Source organism: Schistocerca piceifrons, chromosome X (assembly GCF_021461385.2).
Source record: "Schistocerca piceifrons isolate TAMUIC-IGC-003096 chromosome X, iqSchPice1.1, whole genome shotgun sequence".
Taxonomy (NCBI): Eukaryota; Metazoa; Arthropoda; class Insecta; order Orthoptera; family Acrididae; genus Schistocerca; species Schistocerca piceifrons.
This window is the reverse complement of record NC_060149.1, coordinates 208,700,982-208,727,401: the sequence shown is the minus strand read 5'-3', so window position 1 is coordinate 208,727,401 and position 26,420 is coordinate 208,700,982. Positions and strand designations below refer to the sequence as shown.

Sequence of the window (26,420 nt, the reverse complement as noted above, 5' to 3'; positions counted from 1 at the left end):
CATATCACAGACAAAAGAAACTATTCTACTCTAAGTTAGAGAATTTTTGTTATTATATTGCTAAATCTTTTTATTATTGGAGTATATAGATTAATTTGTTTGGAACATTTGGATACTTAACAAATAGCTGTATATAATAACTGTAGGCCATATTTTTACTGTACAAAACAGTATTCTCACATTGCTGACTGCCTAGCTCATAGAGTATATAAGGATAATACTGATAATATGAGATATCTAGGTTACTTCTTATCTCTATAAGGTCCTCAAAATATTAATTTAAAAGTGTTGGAATTACAAGATCTTAATTAAACTGAAATTTTAATTATGGCAACAGGGTTTTGATTTGTGACCCTTAGGAGATATTTTTAGTGATGAAGTATGTACCTCAATGTCTTCTTGGGTCAACATTTCCCTGAAGTAACAAACAAAAAAATAAATTTTATTCCAGATCATATAGGTATTACAAGATAGCATAACTAAGATAAAGTAAAATATACACCAAATCATTTTGTAATAGTGAGTTACGTGAAATGTAGCTTCAGTAATGTGTATTATTACAATGCTGATTGTAGCATTGTGGAGAAATTCTGATTCACAGCTGCTCAAACCACATCTCACAGAAATCATCAGAGTCTCACCTAAAGTGCTCATAGCAGCATCTCAGATGTATTCAATAGTACTAAAGTCAGTTTGTATGAAAAATAGTATAATATAGTATAGTTTATTTTTTCTCCAGTGATCATATATATTACAATGACATTCGACATGTCATGTTGCAGTTTTATAGAGAATAAACAAATTTCTTGGAAATTTATTAATGATACATGAAAACATTTTTATGACAATAGTGTTTACAGATAATCAACTGTAGTACACAGCATGTTATACAGGGTGTCCATGCTTAAAGTTCCAGTTTCAAAACACTGCAGAAAGAGAATTGATGATCAGATTGATGTCAAATTTTAACAGAATTGGTCCAATGTCTGCAAAGGGTCTGGAGAAAATGGTCACAATTTTCAAAGAGACAGGTTCTTTTGAAGTGTAATGAAAACTGTCACTGGTCCAGTGTCTGGTAAGGGTTTGCAGAAAAAATTGCCAAATTAAAAATGACAGTTCCTTTTGAAGTGCAATGTGGCATAGGGAGGAAAGCAGTTGATTTAACATCTGTCGAAGATGTGGCCACTGCATTGCAGGAGGAGTCAAGTGGTGGTGTAAAAATGTGCAGTGCATGGCTAATTGACTGAATGTTGGACATGCCTGTGAGCATGGTACATAAAATGCTATGAAACATCCTGCATTGCTATCCATACAAAATCACCCATATTCAGGAGTTGCTTCCTGCTGAGCTGCCATCAAGACAAACATTTGTTCTGAAATTTCTTGCTTGCACGGAAGTGGACTATGAGTGGCCACAGAACATTCTATGGACAGAGTCCATTTCCATCCATTATGCAAATACACAGAATTGCAGATTATGGGCAATGGAAAATCTGCATGCACATCAGTGGGTACTACTTCATTATGCATAGGTGACTATGTGGTGTGGGTTGACAGCATTGTTTATAATAGGGCCATATTTTTTGAAGAGATAAGACCTGTGGGTCCTTTTATCTGCACCATCACTGATAAATGCCATGAGAATCTTTTACACACTATACAACATTCCAACCCTTCATGTTGAGTCCCATTGTCCCTAGAGCCATTTGAACCAACCCTTCAACAGCATGAGTAGAATAATTTTTATGCAATATGGCACTCTTCTGCACATTGCACAGCCAGTGAAGCAGCTGTGTCAGAGGCTTTTCAGAAATGCTAGAATTATCAGCCCTCGCTTCCCTACAAACTGGTCATGTAGACAACCTGGTCTTAATTCATGTGACATCAGTCTGTGGTGGTTATGTAAAATATATTGTGTTCAATTCTCCAATTATGAATGTAGGTGAATTGAAGACACATAATGCACAACACATTCTGAATCCCTGAGACACTCCGATCTGTTGGGGAATATGTGGTTTCTTGATCTCAGCTTGTGACAGAAAATGGTGGCTAGCTTATTGTACATGTACTGCTCCAGTCTCATGACTATCAGAAACAGAAGTCAGTCTGCTTTTTGTGCAGTTTCTGGCCTCAGAACTATTAAATCTAGTTTTTCCCATCTGATGTGGGATGATGTTGCCATGGTGGATGGGCTTACCTAACAGTGCCTCAACTGTTGACTGTCAAACTTGTGCAATCGCACACATTGAATAGTATGGAGGCTGTAATGTGCAACACAAACCATTGCTCCAGTGCTGCAATTCATCTGTCACTTGTAGCTGACCCCATTTGCCTTAAGGTAAAATTTTCATTAAATATTTTTTTTCCATGAATTTTTCCTCTGCATCAATAATATACTGTTCAAATTCTGAGCAGTGGTTCTCTTTCTAAAGTGCTTTGAAACTGACACTTTAATTATAGGCACCCTGTACATACCAAAAGCCTGCATTAATTTACATGACATAATTTACACACATAAGAAAAGCCTGCAAAATTATGTGTTTCTGTGTCATGGTTGAAAATACAACTAAATTTATGCAAACTGAAAACTAGTTTTTATAGAATGTATGTTAGCCATACTGCAGAAAATATTTGGAAATTTTATACATAGTCAAAACTCCAGAATGAGAATTTCCACTCTGCAGTGGAGTGTGTGCTGATATGAAACTTCCTGGCAGATTAAAACTGTGTGCCAAACCGAGACTCGAACTCGGGACCTTTGCCTTTTGCGGGCACTTGCCCGCTAAAGGCAAAGGTCCCGAGTTCGAGTTTTGGTCCAGCACACAGTTTTAATCTGCCAGGAAGTTTCATAGTCAAAACTAATTTAAATTATATTTGCCCTAAATACACTTATCCTATATGTTCTCTTCAGTATTTTCAGCTCTGCACATTGTTTTCCTTTTTTCAGGAAATTTGTTTCCACATGAAAAATGAAGTGTTGTACTTCATTTTCAAATTTATGTTTACATTTGTCTTATGGCTTTGTCTGTAATTACTGCTGCACCTTATAACAACATCCAGAAATGAGAGCTTTCTTCAGTTTTCTTTTGAAGGGGCTCAGTTCCTTCATGCTAAGTGGCAGTCTGCTATGAAATAAACATCCTGATTTTGTAGTGTTCCTATCTGACATTTTCAGTTTTTTACTGCAGATATGGTAATTGCATCTAATTCTTGTGCTGTGCTCACAATATTCTTTGTTTGAAGATGCTTTACAATTCACCCTTAAAAGGAGTATTTTATCATCTATGTACAAACTTGGTCAGTTAATATTTTAAATTCTTTGAATTTGTTTTTACAGGATTCACATAGTGTTAGTTTTTCCATTCATTTGATAGCTTTCTTTTGAAGTTTTCAAATTGTCTGGATGTGCTCATCTATTGCTCCTCCCCATACTGGTGTATGGTAAAAGATGTGAGGGAAGATAAGCCCACAGTACATTTTTAGCGTGGTTTCTGTGTCCATCATAAAGCACATTTGTTTCATTAAGAATATATTTGTACTTATTTTTGAGCAGGTATTATCACAATGGTTTCCCAATGTCAGATTTTGCATGTTCTTATGGGCTCTCTTTTCCAAATCCTTCATGGAGTCACTGCAAGCTAGTAAAGTTGTGTCACTCAAGACATTGATTTGATTTATTGATTCATCCCACAAATCTTTCCAGATTGTGGGATACAGAAAAAATACACATACACACACACACACACACACACACACACACACACACACACACATGGATATATGAATACAGTAATTATTTCAGCAGATACATGAATTTTAGCTTTATCCACAAAGTTTCTTGCAGTGTTAGCACTGTCTTGTTTCAAGTCTTTTGTGTCTTAAATGATCTAGAAATTCTTCTACTGAATAGAAGCAATGATCCAATAAGAATGCCCTTAGGGTTTTACATAATCACTTTTACATTTCCTTCAGTGAGCATGTCATTCATATACAAGGTAAAGAGCAGAGGTTATAGTACTGAACCCTGAGCTTCTCCATATTTTACCTGCAGAAAATCAAAGCATGCATTTCTCTCTGTATTTTCGGATTTATGTTTTATTGCAACACACTTTTGCCTGTTTTCAACAAATGTTGTTATAATTTCTGCAGCTTTTCCTCTTATGGGGAGATCTGAAAAATGTCAACATTTTGATAGAGTATTTATCAATCAAACCATTATGACACTGATTAGCGGTGTGGTGTTGGATATTTCAACACATGTCAGAAATAACTGCCACTCATTGATTCACACACATTTCTCTGATTACTAAGCAAATACACTGGGATCATCTTAATAGGATTTTGCTGTTGTCTCTGTCACTGATTGGAATTAAATTCTCATCTAATATCTTAATTTGTTAGATTTTTTTGTGGTTCCTATATTTAGTCCTCATTATATTATGGTTTTAGTATCTACATTCCATGCTTTTATTTCTTGAGAACATAAAATATTCAGATCAGTTTCTTGGTTTGTTTTGTACATGCAATTTTTTATACATTCAAAGAATTATTCATGGCATTCCAATGCAAACTTCATTGTGATGAAGGGGAGAAAGTGTTAAAGTAAAATGAACTGTCTTGGATAATTTCAAATGTAAGAGAAATGCAGTCTGGAGGTGACATAAAAACAGAGCAAGGACAAAAATTGATATAATTACCTGGTGAGCACTACTATTGCATCTGTTATGTTGAGTCCTGTTTTTGAGCTTGTTTCAAAGAATGGTACACCATGGTCTCTTGCAATTTTTTGCCCATGTTCAGGATCCACACAAGTCTTTCCTTGAGCCAGTTTATCACCACGTAGATCTATTTTATTGCCACACAATATTACTGGGATGTGATGTTCAGTAAGTTCCTACAAATGTCGAATAATTAATTTGCTAGTAATACACTCTTCTTTAGTTTGCATTTTAGATTATAATGTTGACTTTTCTTCAGTTATTTATAAAGTAGATGCTTCCTCAGTAAAGTGATACATGTCATTGATATCGGGAACAGTGCTTTGCATATGTCTAATGGACTGGGTGCATAGCACACTTTACAAACAGTAACCCATTTGGTAGCTTTCAACGAAAGTTAGTAAAGTGATAGCATTGTGTTTCTCTCTTTCTCTCTTATTGGTAACAACAATACTAACACTAAACAATATCATATACCAACACAATGAAGACAAACTTGTTCATAATTCATCAAGTAAAGTGCTGGAGTAGTGCAATTATCAAGAGCCATTTACTGTGACACAAAACAACTATTTCAGTTTGGTAAGATATCTATATAAGTGTTAATTTTCTTAAGAACTTGTGTATAGTATGTAATTTCTGTGATACAAATAACTTAGAAAGAGTCCTTAAAAATTCTTCATGGCTACAATATAATTATGGGTAAAACAAAGATTAATTCATGCAAATTTGTTTCCAGTTATAAAACATATGTACTTCTGAAACTTCTTGCCCAATTAAAACTGTGTATCAAACCTAGACTCAAATCTGCAACCTTGCCTTTCTGTGCTCCTATTGACTAAGCTATCCAGATAGAGTTCATAACCAACTGACGTCACTTCAAGATAAACTCTTCTTATGAAAACACAGAGATCAACAGAAAATTGTGCAGCTGATACCACACCAGTCTGTGATGAAAAAAAAGAGCCATCCAATTTTTTACCAATATGTCCACTTTAATTGCGCTAAATCATTGGTCAGTGAAACCATCATCCTCTGTGACAGTTTCTTCATTGTCACATGACATTTTCCCACAAGGTAGTGTTTAACCTAGCTGTTGTTAAGTGAACATAGTCTTGATCTTCAGTTTGTTGTCACCGACTGCTGAAAGACTGATAGTAAGCAAGTGATTGTGCTTCTGACATATTCAGCTAAGAACCCACCAGACAAATAAAGTAAACAGTGAGATAGCAACACAATTTAGTGTCCTGAAAACCAGATTTGAAAACAAATGTGGAATATATGATTTAATATGATGTTCTTAGGATTTAATATCAGTAATGCACAGCACCTCCCCTTTAACCAGTGACCTTGCTGCGGTAGGGCGGCTTGCATGCCTCATTGATACAGATAGCAGTACCTTAAGTCCACCATAATGCAGAGGTATCTGTGGAGAGGCAAGACAAACATGTGGGTCCTGAAGAGGGGCAGCAGCCTTTCCAGGAGTTTCAGAGGCAGGCAAAAGCCTGTATCCAGGATGAATTATTCACCCTACAACAGAGTATGCACTGATATGAAAATTCCTGACACGTTAAAACTGTGTGCCAGACTGGGACTGAAAACTGCAACCTTTACCTTTTGCGGGCAAGTTGTCAACTGACTGAGCTATCTGAGTATGACTCACAACCTGTCCATACAGTCTTACTTGCACTGGTAACTCATATCTTACCTTCCAAACTTCACAGAAGTTACACTGAAAAACTTTGGGGACTAGCACTCCGCGAGGAAAGGATGTTTTGGAGACATGACTTACCCACAGCTTGTGGGATCATTTCCAGAGTGAATTTTCCACATTCCAGTGGAGTGTGTGCTGATATGAAATTTCCTGGTAGATTAAAACAGTGTGCTGGACCGGGACTCTAACCCAAGACCTCTGCCTTTCACAGGAAAGAGCTCTACCGACTGAGCTGCCCGAGCATGACTCACAACCCATCCTCACAGGCTTACTTCCATCAGTACTTCATTTCCTACTTTCTAAACATCACACAAGTTTTCATGCAAATCTTATGGGACTAGCACTCAGTCTGAGTGATTGACTGATCTGCCCTTTTAACATCAGCCAATGTGACCATGCTGTTCTTGTTCTGCAAATGGCAGAAAGCAAGGGGAAACTACAGCCATGGACATGTAGGGCATGTAGCTCTTCTGTAAGATTAAATGATGATGGTATCCTCTTGTGTAAAATATTCTGGAAGAAAATAGTTCCCCATTTGGATCCATGGTTGGACTACTCAGGAGGATGTGGCCATCAGGAAAAATAAAACTGTCATTCTAAAAGATGGAGCATGGAATGTAAGAGCCCTTAATTAGGCAGATAGGTCAGAAAATTTGAAAAGGTAAATGGACAGGTTGAAGTTAGATATAGTGGGAATTAGTGAAGTGCAGTGGCAGGAGCAACAAGGCTTCTGTTCAAGTGAATAGAGGGATACAAATACAAAATCAAATAGGGGTAATGCAGGTGTAGGTCTAAAAATGACTAATGAATGCCTCCAAACACCATAACATCTGGTCCACGAAAATGATTATGTTCAACAATGCTGGACATACCTGGCGGCAAGAGGTGCACCCAGAAACACTGTTGAACATGATTGCTTTGGCAGTCCAGTTGTTTTGGAGTGGAGTGGCATAATGTTGTATGGGTGTACTTCCCTCCAAATCTTTGAACATGGTACATTCACTTGTCAATGTTATTGTGACACTGCACTCCTCTCCATGTGCATCTTTTCAGAGGTGCATTTGACCTTGACTTGGTTTTATTGATAAGAATGTGTGCCAGCATCAAACTGTGCAGGTGGAGTAGCTCTTTGAATAAGAGAATATTCAATGGATGGACTGACCTGCCCATTCACTGACTTAAAACCCATTGAGAACATGTGGGATGCATTGGGGATGCAGCACGTCAACATCTGCCAACGACCATCCAAAAGTTGTCAATCATGTTGGTAGAGGAATGGAACACCCTACCACAACAGCTCCTTAACAACTTTGTGGCCATCATTGGAACATATTGCAGAGCATGCATTGTCATCCATGGTGAACACACACCCCCTGTTAAGAATCATGTCCTGTCTTTTGTAATGTCCTGGGGACCATAATGAATCATGGGGACTTCAGTGAAATTATTGTCTTTTTTAAATAAAATGTCATTTCTGTTCATCTCATTGTCTATTCCTTTCAGTTATCTTCTGCACTCTACTGTAGAAATTTTTTCTATGTATGGTCCAAGTTTCATTGAAGTATTCTTCTTAATTTGATTTCAGTAACTGATTATTGGTGTGTAGTATAGTAATAATGTATCACACAGACTATTAAATAAAGTGTTGACAATTTTTTTCTATTGCAACAATTTTAAATTCAAATAGGTATGTGTACCTCAGAATAATTTTTCACATTTGAAAAAAATCTTACTTTTCTGGAATAATTTTTGTAATTTTAGAACAAGACTGTAGCACACATAAAGAGAATGCTATCATTTCAAAATGAAAAAAGAAAATGTATTAAACTTCTATTACAGAGCTCTGCCTAAAGGCAAAGGTCTGAAAAATGTTCCAAGATACCACCCTCTCTCCTATTTTAGTATTATTCTTCAGAGGATATTATAGACATCAGAAATTTGCACTCACAATAAAATTAAATTTGTTTCCATATCCTATGCTATTTTCTATGTCCCATAAATTTCAGTATGAACTGTGGATTCCTTCATGGTGTCTATCTCTCACAAATCTGTTTATCGCTCAAAATATAAAACTTCCATAAATAATAACAAATGGTGACTAATTATTATTTATTGTTCAGCAAAATTAATTCACACTACCTGGTAAACTATGTGAATGAGCATGTTCCAAGTATTGCGGAGAAGTTACAACAAAAATTTCCACAAACAAATATAGCACCTACAAATAATTATGCTCTAAGTACAATGATGTTGCAACCAACCACAGAGTGTGAAGTCAGTAAAATTGTACGAAAACTAAAAAATAAAGAGTCAGTAGTCTTATATGAAGTACCAATATGAGTATTGAAACAGTGCGTAGAGAGTACACAAGCTTCCTTAACAAAATAATAAATCAGTCCTTCACATCAGGGAAGTTTCCAGAGCCTTAGGTAAGAGTGGTACCTCTGCTAAAGAAATGCAATGCAGCTGACATAGAAAATTACTGGCCCATTTCCTTGCTGTCATCATTCTCAAAAATAATAGAATCAGTTGTGAAAGACAGATTAATGAATTACTTGAATAAATACAATCTTTTAAGTGTATCACAGTTTGATTTCTGAAGTGGTTGGATTGCAGAACCAGCCATAGCCAAATTCACAGAAGTGGTACTTGATGCTCTTGACAAAGATGAGTGTGTTGCAGACATATTTTTAGAGGTTTCTATCACTTTTGGTGCTGTTGGCCATAAGGTTCTACGAAATAAGCTAGAAGCATTAGCAATAAGTGGTGTAGGTAATGTCTGGGTAAGATCACACATAGCAGATAGGTTACAAAGAGTACAGATAATACATATCTCAAGTAAGTCTAAACTTTTAGTAAAACCCTTATCAGAACCACAATATGTTAGTATAAGAGTTCCTCAGGGTAGCATTTTATTACCAAAACAGTTCCGAATATACTGCAATGACCTTCCCGACAGTGTCAGTCATGGGGAAAAAAATTCTCATTTTTGATGACACCAGTATTGTAGTCACCAAGGAAACAAGAGAACTCTTTGCAAAGAAAGCAAATGAAACTATCAAGGGAATTTACAATTGGTCAAAAAGCAGTAAAGTGACATTGAACATAAAGAAAAGAAATGTCATGAATTTCAGTCTGAAGAGGGATAGTGACACTTTTAAATTAAATGTAGGTGGCACCTATATGGACTGTGTAACAAATGCAGAATTTCTATGAATGAATACTGATTCTCATTTGAAGTGGTGTGAACACACAAAGATATTTACAAACAGAACTGCCATCAGCATGTTATGCCCTTAGAGTCCTGTTATCAGAGTGTAACAACCATTGTCTTTCAGTTACATACTGTTCAATCTTCATTCAGTTCTTAGCTATGACATTCCTTGCTGGGGAACAAATGGACAAAATATGAGCACAGATTTCAAGCTGCAGAAAAGGGCCATAAGAATAATAACCAAAAATAGTAGTCAAGCTCATTGTAAAGACCTGTTTAAAATACTAAGGATTTTTAATACATTGAGCAAGTGCATTTTCCAATCATCTGTACACATTAAAACTAAGATTGACAAGTACTGCACAAACTGCTCTGTCCACAACTGTGGAATTAGATATAGACCAAACTTAGATTTACCAAGAAAGAATAAATATAGTACACAAAACAGCATTTTCTACCAAGGAAGAATACTATACAATAAAGCCCCATAGGAGATGAAAGAAATTATTTTAAAAAAGTTATTTAGAAAGGCAGTTAAAAAGTACCTGTTGAGAAAGACATTCTGTACACTGAAAGATTACTTAGACAACAGAGTGTAGGGGTTTGGTGAAAAATGTAACACAAATAAATAATAATAATGGTAATAAAACATCTATCATTCCACATAACACTTGCAAACTATATTTTTTCCTTCATTTTTATTATTTTATGGAAAAAATTACTACCAAAAATGTGCAATGTATAGTACCAACAAGTTATGCACTGTCTGATCTCAACATCTCACTCATTATAGAGGGTTGCAGACTTAGTTTTTCAGTCTAGGAAATGTGAGGTTGTCATACACAAAATGGTCCTGACATCAGCTGATAGTGTGTGCGGTGACTGGGAGTGAGAAATGAATGAACATTGCACCATTAGGCATTTACATTATTAAATAACTTGTTTGTAAAACAGTATTGTACACTAAGGATAAACCAAATGAGGTGGTAGCACTGTTTTAAACAGAGTGGCCTTGCATTCAGGAGGGTGGAGGCTCCAGTCTTCATCCAGCCATTCTGATTTAGGTTTTCTGTCATTTCCCTGTCATTTTGCCTATTTCAGGCAAATGGGTCCTGTTATAACGCCATGGCTAGTAGCCCTTGATACATATCCTAACAAAAAAAATTGAAGTGCCCAGAAAAGGAGGAGGAAACAGAATGAAACGTCACAGTTTAAGAGTGTATGGCTTGTTATTTCAGTGATTACAAAATCAAGTCAGATTGACAAAGAACGTTTGTAGTCTGAGTCCACTTATTTGTATGACATTGCACCCTCTCTAGTCTGGATACATGAAACAATTCGTTTGGGAAGGCTGTCATAAAGCTATTGTATTCTCTCCTGATGGCTGTTGTAAATGGTCCTTGATTTCCTGGACACTCGCAATGGCACAGAATTGATATCCAGGTTGGTCCCTGACATGTTCTATCAGGAACAAAACTGGGGATTTTGTTGGCCATGGAAGTACCTTAACACCATGCAGACAGTTAATAGAGAAATGTGCCATGTGTGGGTGAGCATTGTCCTGTTGAAAAATGGCACCACAATTGCATGAGAGGTAACACATGAGGATGCAGGATGTCTCTGACATACTGTTTTGCTATCAGAGTTCCCTCAGTCATTATAAGCCATGACGTGAAGTCACACCTGATATGACCCCAGACCACAATATCAGGACTAACGTCACTGTGCTTCTCCAGAATATTGGAAGAGTGGGACCTCTCTCTAGATCACAACCATCAGGGCCAGTTTGAGAATATTTTTCCACACAAGCAACTTATCATTTGGCACCCTTCTCCTTCCTCCTGCCACCTTCTTCCTCATAAACTTTCACTCCTGTCAGTTTTCACTACTAATTGTGAAATGCACTGTATTCAACATCATTCATGAGCAGTCTTTGCAGCCTGGTCATGGCTCCACATCAAATACAGCTGTTTTCGATGTGTTAGTGGCAGAATTTGCATGGGATGGTAATTCCCTAGTCTGACTCTTGTTAGTCTCCAATCAATGGTGCAGGATGACACAAAATGTTGCAGGAAGTCCATTACTTGTTCTGGATGTCATACATAGATATGAGTTGCATATGACGTAACTGGCGCACAATAGTGCAGTATTGACAATGTCTTTGTCAAACACATACAATGTGCCACACACTGCTCACATTGATGCAGAAGACAATACATTTAAACAGGCTGCCAGTGCACCACCTTGGACCTTGCTCTCTCCAGTTTCACCATCTTCCAATGGGTGATGCTGCGGGCATGACCAGAGGACACAGTCTTTGCTTCAACTAACAGCATGCAAATGTAACTGCCCATGTGCCTCTTTAATTTGCTGGATGCTGAGATTTCCCCCAGACCTTGGAAGACTTGCAGTGAGATAACAACTACAAACTAGTGTGACATTATTGACATTCAGTGATAGAAACTGTTAGCCAGTCATCCACATTATTGTGCAGACAATTCAGAGATTGATTGTATGAAAGACAGTGTGAAACAGAGAAGCAAGAGACATTAATTTACTTATATTTTCAATTATTTTGTTCATAATGTCAATAAATATGTTCATGTTTTAGGCATTTAATAAATATTTGGAATGCTCTTAATTGGTCAGGCCACTTCTTCTCAACTGTGTGCACAACATATATTTCTGGAGATGAGGATGGGATTAGAGTGGATCCAGGGAATTTGAAAAAAAGTCACTGGCAACTCCAAATGACATCTAATTACCCAAAAATTGTGCTCTTGCACCAATAGTCAATGAAACAATTGAACTTCCTGGCATTATATTTAGTTTATATTGGAAAATTTTTAATTTTTGCATGAAATGGTAACCATGGGAGAGCCATCACTTACTGCACTTAGTTATCAGAGCCAATAAATACAAATGTTATGATCAAGCATTGCCAGACTACCAGCAAGCCCAGAAGTCAGCGATGACTGAAGTACAGAATTCTTTTGGCCAGGTACTGCCTCCTCCATTCCATTCCTTTGATGCAAAACAAGAGCACTAGATGGAATACAAATGGCAGATGGTGCAGCATTTTGTAGCCAACAAAATCTCAGGTGACTCACAATGTTTTTTCTTTTTTTCATGATTAAAAGTGTACGTTTTCTGTTTGTGCCAAAAATTATTTCTCCAGTCAGAGCCTCAAACCCTCCCCTATCAGAAAGTCATTAGGGAGGTTGACCGATTTTTTGATGTATAGATTTATGTTGCTGCTGCTTACTTCAAATATTTTTGTATGTGCCATCAAATTAATTACACCTACAAGGAATGGACCACCGAACCCAAAGGCATGATGAGGACTTGTAAATTTAACTGCAATTCTGGAGCTTCATTTCAAGATGAAATGGTTCATGTTGTAATTATTCAGAACCTGGCTGACAATAATATATGGACAGAGATTTTAAAGTATTGCAATCCTGGTCTCATGAAAAATGGTCAAATCCCAGGAAGTACAAGACCCTGTGGAAATAGCCTATACCATGCCTGTTGTTGCAATGTTGGCCATAGATAGTTTTAAATGGGCACAGACCCACATGGATCATATTGAAAACAGCCAGAAGCCATGGTGAACACAATACATATGGCACCCAGTTAGTTTCCTGCAAGTTCTTGTGCTCCAAAGTCTTGTGCTGTGTAACAAACAACCATGACCATTGCTTCTTCAATCAAGCAGAATGCCACAACCACAAACTGGGACACATATAACAAATGTGCCAGCAAAGAAATCACAAAGTCAACTCTGTTCCACACAAATCTAAAATTGTGAAATTGGAAATAAATATGATCTCACATTCTGATTCCACACCTGTTCCTCATGGTAATACTCACAGGAACCATACACAAGTGTAAGACTCACAAAGCTACAGGCTCACAAACATCATCTCTCATCAAACAGGCAATCAGCAAAATGCTCAGTCTCTCACAAATTTGGCACACGTAGGCTTCTGAAAGTCAGACCTGAATATCACATTCAGAGGAACAACTGTAAACTGTTCCTCTCTTTATAGATTTTCAATCAAAATGTACTGTTTCAGTTAGACATTGATGCTTCTGTCACACAGTCACATTAATTAATCAGACTACATATAAGCAATTGGAGCACCCTAAGCTACAGAAATCATGTCTGCAGCTCATGGTCTACAAGGTTGAAAGTATCTCTGTTCTTGGGATGGGCACTTTGCAAGCAAAATCTAAAAATATTACAACATTATTGCCACTCATGGTAGTCAGATCATCCCTAGTCCCAGTATTTTTGGCATGGGTGCATTTAATTTGTTTGGATTATATACTGAAGACAAGGTGCATGCTATCAATACTCAAGTTTCCCATGCAAACATTCAACAAACATGTGAAAAATATGGACATATTTTGATGGCAGATTGAAAGAGACAAAGAATTTTTAAGTGCACATTATATTTGACAATGTTCAACCAAAGTGCTCTTGCACACATCCAACACCTCTAGCCACATGTAAGCAAGTAAGCAAGCAAGTAAGCTAGCCACATGTGACGAAGTTGCTTCTGAACTCAATAGATTGATACAAATCATTGTTTTGAAACACATTACTGCAAGTCAATGGGCATATCTGCTAGTTATCGCTAGAAAACTGAATGGAAGAATTAGTCCTTGTGTAGACTTTAAAGCAAAATTTATTGCTCAGTTATTAATTCTTTCCCACTTTCACGTATTGAGGAGCTTATGGATCACCTCGCAGATGGACAATTGTTTCCCAACTTGTTGTGGCCACTACTTCCCAGCAACTTCCCCTCATCAATAAATATGTTGGCTTGTATAAATACCAGTGTCTTCCATTCAGAAGTGAGACTGCTCATGTTGTTTCAATGCTTTTATGAACAAGAAACATCAAAAGTTTCATCCAGTTCAAATTATTTTGATGACATCATTGTGTCTGGACAAACACTGGAACAGCATCTAAAAATTTAGAATCTCTTTTCCAAGTTGTAACTGATGGAGGACTCAAGTGTAATCTACAGAAATGTTCATTTTTCAATAATGAAACTGAATATTTGTGACATCTCATTGATGCCCATGGTGCCTGTCCCTCAACTAAGCATTTAGAGGCCTTCTGGAGGTTTCTGTTTCCTAAGAATGTATGAAAACTAGAGGTAGTTCTTGGGAAACTTACTTATTACATTAAATTCATTCTGACCGCAGCACAAATTGTTGTTCCCTTACATTGCCTCCAGCATAAGAGCATTCCTTTCCAATGGACTGGGGAATGTTGAAAATCATTTCATAGGTCAAAAAATGCATTAATTAGTCATTTCATAGGTCAAAAAATACATTAATTAGTCATTCATGCCTTATTTTTTTATGATCTGCAGAAACCAATAGTGCTTGCTGTTGATGCATTATCACATGGAATAAGGGATTTTTATCTCATGAGGTTTGAAACACTGAACACCTCACAGCATTTGCATCCAAGATGTTGAACAAGGTCCAAGTCAACTACAGTCAGGTGGGACAGGAAACCTTCAGCATTATACATGGCTTCATGAAATTTCATCAATATTTGAATGGTCAAAAAATTTTTCTCATGGCTGATCAAAAACTGCTGACAGCCCTTTTTAATACAATGAAAAATATGCCTGATTGGACAGCACAGAAGCTGCAGTGATGGCCACTACTTCTTTCCAACTAACAGTATGAAATTATTTATAGCCTTATGGCCAAAATGCAAAGAGAGACACTCTGTGTCCCCTCCCTATGGGAACTGACTCAGAATCCAATGCATCAGAAGCTTCTTGTCTTCAAATTCATGAATCTGTTTCATGAGCACTCCAAGGTTTTCCATTTATTGTTGGCAGATTGCACAAGCTACTGAACAGGATCAACCAATATGATTGTTCAAGTACTACATTCAGATGGGTTCACCTCATAATCCAAAATCAGTTTCAGATGCAGTAGTACAAAAATACCATGCTCATTGCAACAGTCTGTCTCTTAAGAATATGGTAATTTTACTGCATACTCCTAATGAACAAATGCAATTCATGATTCCCACATTTTTGAAACAGAATGTTTTGAAAATTTTACGTAGAGTACATTGGGGAATCGTTAGAACCAGCAGTTAATGTGCCAGCACCATATGTGGCCTGGTCTTGATAAGCAGAGTGAATTGATGACTCCTCACTATCACTTGTGTGCACACAACAAGGCAGTGCCATATCAAGAATATTTCAATTGGCCTCTAGCTGGTGGTCCATGGCAATCCATCCATATTGATTTTGCTCATCCTTTCTGGAACACCAGATAGCTAATTATTGTCAATGCCCACAGCAGGTATCTGTTTGCCATTCCAGTGAATTCAACAACTAGCACTAGCACTATCAAAGCACTCACTTTCACCTAGTGTTTAGAAGGCTTGCTACAAACTATCATTATGGATAATGGCCTGCAGCTTTCCTACTTGGAATTTCAGCAATTTTGCCAACAAAATGGGATTCTCTCTTCAACTGAATGGTGACGCCAGATGTTTCATTTGCATTTTAGAGGCCCATATGTCCAAACTTTGTGCTTTGCACTTGAGGGAAAATGATTTGTTGTAATTTCTCAGTACCTATCACACTCTGCCTTTATCACAGCTTTGCTAGCAGAATTATTACTTGGTCATCATCATCACACTTTGTTTCATCTACTTCACCCTCCACAGTCTGCTTCAGATGCAAACTTCACAACAAAGTTCTGTATGAAGGACACAGTTTTTCATCATGTATATAACAAGCCTCACAACTTGCAATCTGGCATCGACACCCAGACAATGTGCTGAGCTCATTATATCATTAGGGCAAATCAGGCACCCATTGAGGGCACCGAAAACCACCTTTGTTTTTGTGATTATTGTGATCCTGCCATAGATTTTAATTTTTCAGAAATGCTGCCTACAACCAAAACTGCTGCCCCCAAGCAGCCCTTGCAAGTGTCTGACATCTGGGCATATTGGTCGGCAGATGACTCTGCAGTGGAGGTCGACCCCTGCCAACCACACAGCTGCTGCATCTGTAGCTATTCAGGATGATGTTAGTCACAGACATCAAGCCTGCACCAACCTCACAGTCTCTGGCTTCCTCACCAGCACCAATGCTACACCCACCTGTTCCACTGGATGGATGTCCCACTTGTGGTTTTTTGGCAGGTGTTTATGGTGGTTCGCAACATGATTGTCAGGACAAGGGTTGGTTGGTGCCATCTGCCATCATCCTTCATCCAACTCCACCAGCTGCACCATGGCACAACCCTCCCTCATGTTGGCATCCACAGCCACATTATGTGACAATTGTAATGTGCAATAAGCTGTTTGGACCATATATATTCACAAATTTCCAAAATTATCCTTTTTTATCTTATTTGAAATGTTTTAAAGTCTGAGTGTATAGTAGTATATGTCATGCTAAAACAATTAACCCCTGTGATTAAAAAAACAAATTTCATAAAATTACTGTACTACAAAAAGATATATATAGATAGATATATTATCTGATATATATTATCACAATTGTTGTACTGTTGAGTGAATTTCATTTTTTGAAAATTATTTTCAATTTATGTTCTATGTTTTGATCTTAGTATGAATATGTCTTTAGTGATGTACTTTGGAACTGTTAACTGGGAGCTGGCCGGAGTGGCCGTGCGGTTCTAGCCGCTGCAGTCTGGAACTGAGCGACCGCTACGGTCATAGGTTCGAATCCTGCCTCGGGCATGGATGTGTGTGATGTCCTTAGGTTAGTTAGGTTTAATTAGTTCTAAGTTCTAGGTGATTGATGACCTCAGAAGTTAAGTCGCATAGTGCTCAGAGTCATTTTTTGTTAACTGGGTGCAGTCAGCTTGCATGTGTGTAGGGGGAGTGAAGGAAGGAGAGATGTAAAGTTTTCTGGAGTTGCGTAAAAATGGAAAGTATTTCACTGAGTGAACATTGTAAATTTATGGCAGCAAGCCATCTAGAACTACTGAATATGAAAATTACATACAAATCTGTTTTGTCATCTATAGTATTATACAAACACATCAACCAATAAGGCTTCCAGATCTACAAGAGAACCTGGCTTTGAGACAGTAGAAGTTCAAGCAACGGATTTAAGGAGATCCTCAAGAAATGAGATGAGTATTTTTTTTCTTTAAAACTACCACTAGACCCAGCCAACAATATTTTTAAGTCCATGAACATTTATTAAAATTAACGGTCATCCATTGTGTATAACAAAGAAGGTCATTAAACAATGGTGCACAATTTTGGTGGGGGTGGGGGGGTGGGGTGGGAGGGTGGAGGGGGGGGGGATGTGGTATCAGTGGTGTCTTTGCCAACTGCACATGACATGTCACATGCTACTCACATCCCTGCAGAAGTAGATACATTTAAACCAGGGCTTACCCTCTTCCTATGTTCGTACTATAGATGCCAGCAGAGGGTGCTATCTTTGCTTCAACTCACTGCATGCAAATGTAACAGTCTGCAACAACTACAAACTATGATGACACCATTTTTATTTGGTCACAGAAACTGTTAGCCATTGATCCAAATTATTGTACAGGCAATTCAGAGATTGATTATATGAAAGACAATGTGGAACAGAGAAGCAGGAGACATTAAGTTATCTATATTTTCAATTACTTTGTACATAGGGTAAATAAATATATTCATTTTCATCCATTTCATAAATTTTTGGAATGCACTTTGTTGAACATGCCATTTCTTACCAGCTTTGGATGCAACAAAAATGGTGATCCTCTCTTATAGTGGTCAGAAATGGTAGAGGAGAACATTTATGACAAGGCTTAACAACTTGCAGATTTTGAGCATGTGGTGCCATCTAATAGCAGCAATGATGAGTCAGTCATGTGTAACAATGACATTGTCTTTGCAGCTCAATCCCCTGTGTGAGGAACATTACCTTTTTACACAAAATGACAGGTATGTAAAATGACAGCTGGAAAAAGAAAATCAAGCTCATTTTCCTAAATTACCATCCATGCAAAGTGCTGTTGGTAACAACAACTTTTTACATTGTTCACATATTTCAGTATCCCTGAAGGAAGAGTCTGAGAAACATTTTCAAGATATGACAGCATAAGAAAGTGTTTTTGATCTGTTTTCCTCTCTATATTCAGCAAATATTGAAGAGATTCATTCTGAACTACAACTAGAAGTTATTGACCTGCTCTGTAACAGAGAATACAAAGACAAATGTCAAAACAAGAACAACGTCTTGCAATTCTATAGACACAACACTCAGAACAGATTTCATCGATCCCACAAACAGGCAACTAAAATACCGTCAATGTTTGGTTCCGTGTATGTTAGCAAACGATTGTTCTCTGAAATGAAAAGTAATAAAACATGTCTCAGAAATTCAATTTTTGTTTGTAATCAAAACTGCACACTGCATCTACAATGAACAAGAACAGTTACTCTGAACATAGAAGCAATTGTTAAGGGGAAAAAGTGGAAGAGAACAGAGAATCCCACACTTTAATGACTTCATTTTTGTACAACAGCTCACAAAGTCATTGAGAAAAACGTAGCATACACTAGTACAGTCATAAAATTATGTGACACATGTACATTTTTCTTTATTTGTTTCATCTGTAGCAATAATATTTCATATAAAAAAAACTAAACTCCATCCAAACAGGCCTTGGAAGGCCCAACAGTACTGATGGTGCTGACTGGCTGCTGTATCATCCTCAGCCCACAGGTGTCACTGGATGCGGATATGGAGGGGCATGTGGTCAGCACACTGCTCTCCCAGCCGTATGTCAGTTTCTGAGACCAGAGCCACTCCTTCTCAATCAAGTAGCTCCTCAGTTTTCCTCAGAAGGGCTGAGTGCACCCCGCTTGCAACAGCGCTCGGCAGACTGGATGGTCACCCATCCAAGTACCAGCCCAGCCTGACAGCATTTAACTTCGGTGATCTGACAGGAACTGATGTTACCACTGCGGCAAGGCCATTGGCAATATTTCATATATTGCAGTGATTACCATGCAGCTTGAAGATGAACATACAATGGTAACTGTTCCACCCCTTCTCAACTGTCCAATCAGGTGTTTCTACTCTACCCTGTACCAACAGTGGGGGTACTGTGCTCACCATGCTCCGGGCTCGCACCTTGATGCTCACAGCTTGCTCTGTGAATGTGTTTGTTGTGAAGCCCTGGTTTATGACATGTATGCCTGCCCTCACGTTGGCATGCTTTCCAACATTGGACCACTGTCACCTCTGAATGTCCCACAAATCTGAATATCAGGTCAAATGGAGACCCACAATGACGCCCTTTCAAACTCTTGTCAGGTGCTGATAATTCTATTTTATACAAATATGCAGCATCCTCATGCCCTTTATAGAGATCATTCAACATTCAATGCTGTTCATGCCCTTTACATAACCTACCAGACCTGATAACAACACTAAACATGAACAATACTAATGCACTCTGAGGGCCATTCTATCTGCCAAAGTAAATTGCAACAATAACCATTTACATATCTGCTGATGGTGTACACGTGTGAAGTTATATTGACATCATGCCATGTCTTCTGGGTCCTTCATTTTTTTGTCAGGCAGTGTATATCTGAATGTCTTAGGTTTGAAAGATATTCATTATAGCTGATTTTTGTACCCTGTGGGGCAGTAAGCAAGATTTATGTGCTCTCCTGCAGAGGAGGGAAGACAGTATGTTAGTACTAGTAGATAGTGCTCTCGTCCTGGTATAAAAAATTGCCTATGGTCTTTGTGTGTGCTCTGGTTATAGAGCAAACAAGGGAAAGTGCAATAAAAAAGGCAACCCTCCACTCACAGGTGGACCAAGTGAAGTGTCACAGTGGTTAGCATACTTAACTGAATTAGAGAAGAGCCGTTTTCAGACCTTCATCTGGCCATCCAAATTTAGGGTTTTTGTGGTTTTTAGTAAATCATTTTAGGCAAATGTGCTCCCTGAATAATGGTCTCATTTGCAACAGAATGTAAAACCCTATTTTTTCCTTTCTTCTGTTCATAGCTGCTACAGTTCATATTTATAACAAATGTTATCTACAAAAAATGAAACAAATCCTTTTTGAACATGTGGTTCCTTCATCTGCCACTTGTGATGAAAGGGTCAGAGGAAGTGAGGTGTTCAGGGATTTAAGTTAGACTGTCACCTAGGATCCTCGGTCATGGGAAGCCTACCACAGTTATCAGGAAATCAACAATTATAGGCTAGCAGCTGGCAACATTTGGAATACTAAGAAACTGGAAGTGCAGAGAGCTGAAGTGTGATGATGTTTGTGTGAAGACTCCAGGTGAAGAAAATAACCAGAAAAACACACACTGTGATACAAATGAACATAATTGCAAGACCAAGTGAAGTGCTGAAATTCAGATTTCTTCAAATGCATTTGTAGCAGTTGTTGAAGGGGAACAAACTGAGAATTGTACATCATGGAATAAATAGGTTAGACTCCAAGACATTTAGGAAAATTTATACTTGTTGAAGCCTAAAACATACAGGAAGGTAACAAGAAGTAATGGAGATGAAGAACTATGCAAGGTTCCAAAATTATAACACCAAGGTTCTTGTCAAGTAAAACTGAGCTTACAGACATCAATAAAAGTGAAGCTGCATATAGTATGCACTACAATGTAAATGGTTTAAAAATTATTTCACTCAAATAAGAGTCATTCTAAAATTAATGAACTGCAAGTTTTTTCTGTCTGTATGGAAAAATGCCAAAGTTATTTGTTTTGATGGAGACTGGTTAACAGAAAAAAATTTTAGAAATTCTAATTAAAACTGAAAATTCCAAGGTAGCTATTAGCTATTGTAGAAAAATATAACATATGGTGCAGAGTGCTTCTGTTGCATATGCAATAAAGACCCCAAGCCCACTAATAAGGTAGTCCATTAATTAATGGATAAAGATGCCTGCTCCACAGCCTGAACAGCACACAGCACTAACTGTTCAAGGGCAAGTCAACAACAGGAAAATCTGTGGCAGCTAAGAATGAAGTGGTTAAAAACAAGAAGATTTACTAGTATAAATAGGGATCACAGAGAAAATTCCTGGAATTTGTGAATTACTCGCCAAAATTGGTAATGAAACGAGACTGTATAAGATAATCTAATGAAGATGTGTTGTATATCAAATGAATGTCTTACTGCTCCATACACAGTGGAATATTTGGTCCATATTAGCATCACTGACAGATGATGGAATCTCTACTGTTGCTGAGCAAAAGGGAGACACATTCCTGGGGCTTAATGTCTTCCTGTGATGTGGTGCCCAACTGTACAGATATGTAAATTTGTGTTGTCATTTTATGAAGGTTATGGCACAGTATCATATCACAAACAGAAGGTTACTCCCACTAACCTGCAAGTTAGGTGGCACAGTGTTGAAGGCACTGGTCTTACAGTAAAGATGAACAGAGTTTAAATTCAAATCCAGCCAGCCATATTTAGGTTTTCCATGGTTTATCTAAATCAGTTACAATGGGACTGATACTGATTCTTGGCAGAGGGTGAGGCCAAATCGGCTGATTTCCATCCTCATCCTGGTCCTAGCCAAGCTTATTCTCTGCCTGCAATTATCTTGTTATCAGTGGAGACTAAAATAATACTCTTCCTCTCTTTACTTGCATAAGGAATTCTGTGTAGTGGCTTGGAAGCTCAGGATCAGTTGTCTCTTGAAACACAAGAAGCTGCATGATAGATTTTGTTGTGGTTTCTAGAGATATGATTTATGATAGGCTCCAATCACATGATCTCAAAGCAGTTCTGTTCACTGATTTTAAGAAGGCTCTCATAGTGTTTGGAAAAGTAATACCTATACATACTGAATGGAATAGCACTGTGGTTAGCACACTAGCATCACATTCAGGAGGATTACAGTTCAAACCCACATCCAGTCATCCTGACTTAGGTTTTCTGTGACTTCCCTAAATTGCTCAAGGCAAATGCCAGGATGATTCCTTCAAAAAGGCACAGCCACTTTTCCTCTCCATACTTCCCTAATCCAAGCTTGTGATCCATCTCTAATCACATTGTTATTGATAGCACATCAAACACTAATCTCCTCCTTCTCCTCCATTACTCACATACAGCTCCAAAATTAGTGTTGTAGAAAATCTCATTCACTCCACATTCCTTCCCGTCTTTTCTTAAACTCATACCACTGATTTGAGTGGTGGCACAGTTTGTGTGGTCACAGCATAGATGTAACAAATGAGACAGTGAAAAGTTACCAGAGGCTAGTCAAAGACAGCTTATGAGTGTGATAAAGGCTGATCATTACTGATGCAGCAACAATACTGTTATGTGGAAGCTTCTTTGAAAAGTGCTGGAAGCTCTGAGATTTTGTGCAGAAGTAAATATGAACAGCATAGGTGTTGAACTAACACTACAGTAGGGAATGATAAATTTCTATTTTGCTTTTACAGGGTGTACTTTGAAGTTTTGTATGGTAAATTTCTATTCTGTTTTGTGATTGTTTGTTTTGACAGTTTTGAGTGTATGGTAGTTGACTGTACTAACAACTACATGTTTTGTTAATAATGTTGTTTCATTAACTCAGAAATAATGTAAAACCTATGTAAAGGACTTCTATTAATGAAGAGACCTCATAAGTTTCATTAGACACCTTTCCATCCTAAGGAAAAAAAAAAGAAAAGAAAATGTGCTACTGTAAATATGCAGCAAAGGACATCACAGACTCAATACAGCTCCAGGAAGGTCTTCATTGTTTTTGGATCAATCATGTTTAAAATAAAGCAACATGATATTGTATTATTAATCTTGCAATTTCAGTGTTATAAAAATGTTATAGTGTCTCAAAACAATGAAAGTATTCAGCTCACTATTGAAATTTGATATTTTTAGTCTAGAAAAAAAAAATTATTATCAGTTGGCAAGGCAACATAATAATGACATTGTTGATAGGTCACAGACTGAATGAGTTTGTGATGCTTTTAGACAGCCTTCCTCCACTAAAAAAATTGTCATCATGAATTTAAGATTACTGGAAAGTGAAATTGTCATAAACGATTTAAACGAAGTATAATAAAATACTAAGAACATGTTTTCCTGATGAGTATGTTGCAAATGTGAACTTAATGTATAATGTATCCCATTTTAATTGGTCTTCATAACTGATCGCATTAAGAGCTTATGAAACTGTGTGTGTGTGTGTGTGTGTGTGTGTGTGTGTGTGTGTGTGTGTGAGAGAGAGAGAGAGAGAGAGAGAGAGAGAGAGAGAGAGAGAGAGCTGAAGATGTTTAAAGGTTTTAAGGAGTAAAGGGAAAAATATGAGTTGTACCAACACCAGATGTCAACATGAACTGAGGAAACTGGTTGTCATATGTTTACTTTATTACTATATACGTGTTCTTAGTTCATCATGGATGGATAGACTGCATCAAAATCACATACCTACATTTGAGTTGTTTACAATTCTCATATAACATATGAAAGAAATTCTTCACAATAAGGACATGTATACCATATATCTTATAAGATGCACTGGCATAAAAGATGCAACCCACTTTTTAAGACTTTTTAATGAACAATTTTCTCACTTAATACATCTATTGCAAAACAATTATAATGTGCAAGTGCATTTACATCAAATACCTAGGTAATTTGAGTGGGAAAAAGTGCTCACCTTTTAATTTCCATCCTCAAATCTGCAAAATTCATTCTCAGATATCAAGGGAGAAATACTTGAAGTCATCATGTCAGAATCTGAATCCCCATACAATAAATTATCCTCTGTACCATCTGGTGCATTACTGAGTCCCCACTTCTTAAGTGATTTAAACACTGTTTAAGTTTTTATAGAGTCCCATGAGGCTTTGACTGACTCGAAAACTTGAGAAATTCTAGGTATCTTCCTCCTTCCTGATGGTGTTGTTTCAAAATCTGTAGCTTGCATCCATTTGTCCCACTCTCCTTCATAAGTTGCTTAAATGATCTGTTGATATATACATCCAATGGTAGTAAACTAGTTAGCCCTCCTGGAATTACAGCTAACTAAGTCTTAAATTCATCCAGTCTATTTTTAACATCTCCTGTTCTTGAGAACAAAACTGATCCCTTACTAACAGGACATGCTTCTTCAGTAGGCCTCCAGATCACCTAGAGCAAATTTTATCTATCCAGCTCCTCATTCCTCCTCCAAGCATCCAGCCTTTATTGTGCACATGAACATAAACTACTTTCAGTAGTTGTTATTTAGGAAGCATCTTTCTTTTAAAAATGAGAAGTGGTGGAAGTTTTGTCCCATCAGTGCAACAGGATAAAATGACTGTGTAATGAATAGTTTATGCCCTGAAGTTTAATCAGTAAGCTTTTTGTGCCCTTAAACTCCACAGTTCTGTTAGAAGACACATAAAAAGTTAGAGTCTCATCCCTGTATCAAATTTGCAAAAGTTTAAATTTTTCTCTTTTCCCTGCATTAATGAGAAATTGATGAAATTCAACAATTTGTTCTTTGTACTTGGCTGGCATCTTATGTGACATTTTTGTCTTGGTATGCATACAAAGCTGTACATCTTCATAAGTCTTGAACACCATGATAGTGATCCTTTTGTCAGTGGATACTTATTTCACTGGATGAGTAATCATTTTCATAGAAACTAAAATTCCCACTTGTCTGTTCTCTAAACAATCCATGTATTGAGTTCTGCTTCAAGTTTTGTCCACTTAACCATTCTACTTCTCAGATTATGTTTACTGTGAAGTGCTTACTTTAAAACATCTTCCTGATTCCACCAAGTTCTTATTATTTGTTCAGTTGGTGGTGGTGCAGAATGACTTTCTGAAACCCTGTTTTGATGCTCTTTAGCATAAGCAATCACTTGCAGCTTAAATGCACTAGTATAGCAATGCCATTTTTTAAACATAATTTGTAAATAAAACCACAATATAGGTGTGGCATAAGTTGATCTCTACATTAAACACAACAATAATTGAAACTTGAACAAACAACATAAAAACTGTTAAAGATGGCACTTGTGCACCCACTGATCTCCATACAACTGGAATGCTCAAAATTTACAAGGAAGCTAACAATGAACTGCTTCAAGTGGATACACAGAAATTTTGAAGAAATGGAGCTTATGGATACCTACCTTAACTGTCGATGTATAAGACACTTCCAGTTTTTGGGCCTATTCTTAAAGGAAAAATAATGTGTCTTATATGGTGGCTAATATAGTAACAGATGAAAACATATTATTTTGTGCAATCACTATGTCACTCTTGAAACATTCTTGGATAGAGTATAAAGAGTGCTGTTTCATGTTATGTGCAATCTTCCTTTTGAATGGCCCTGGTGCTACACATTTCACTTCTTGAGGCAGTATGTTTAATATTTTAGAGCAATCATTGTAAAACTATCTTGTGTTCCAGAAAGATGACAGCTTGATTTTCCAATGTTCCTCTTGTTGAGGGTGTCATCATTATATTTTTCTTGTGTCATGCTGAAAGCCTCTTGGTTTTCTATTACATCGATGAGACATAAAAACACATACTGGTTGAAAATGGTCATTATTCTTAACTGGGCGAATATAGGCTTTCAGTGCTCCAGCCTTTTGCTTGATGTGATGGTCCCAACATCTTTTGTTTCAAGCATTACCATGTCCTTGAAATGTGAAGTGTGTCCGCATTACAGTAGACCATAACTTATTAATCAGGCTATGAAATAGTGAATAATACACTGATATACAGTACTGGTCAG

The 26,420-nt window shown here is 37.3% G+C and overlaps 1 protein-coding gene across 1 annotated transcript in view; it reads right to left on the bottom strand.

The window, feature by feature from the left end:
- Positions 1 to 295: 295 nt before the first annotated feature.
- LOC124722252 (ras and EF-hand domain-containing protein homolog) overlaps positions 296 to 26,420 on the bottom strand; it is a 246,047-nt gene continuing 219,922 nt past the window's right edge. The window contains exons 12-13 of the mRNA XM_047247441.1: positions 4,698 to 4,894; positions 296 to 415 (exon numbers count right to left, since the gene is read on the bottom strand). Coding sequence (XP_047103397.1) covers positions 322 to 415; positions 4,698 to 4,894 — 291 coding nt within the window. The 3' untranslated portion in view covers positions 296 to 321. The remainder of the gene's footprint in view (positions 416 to 4,697; positions 4,895 to 26,420) is intronic.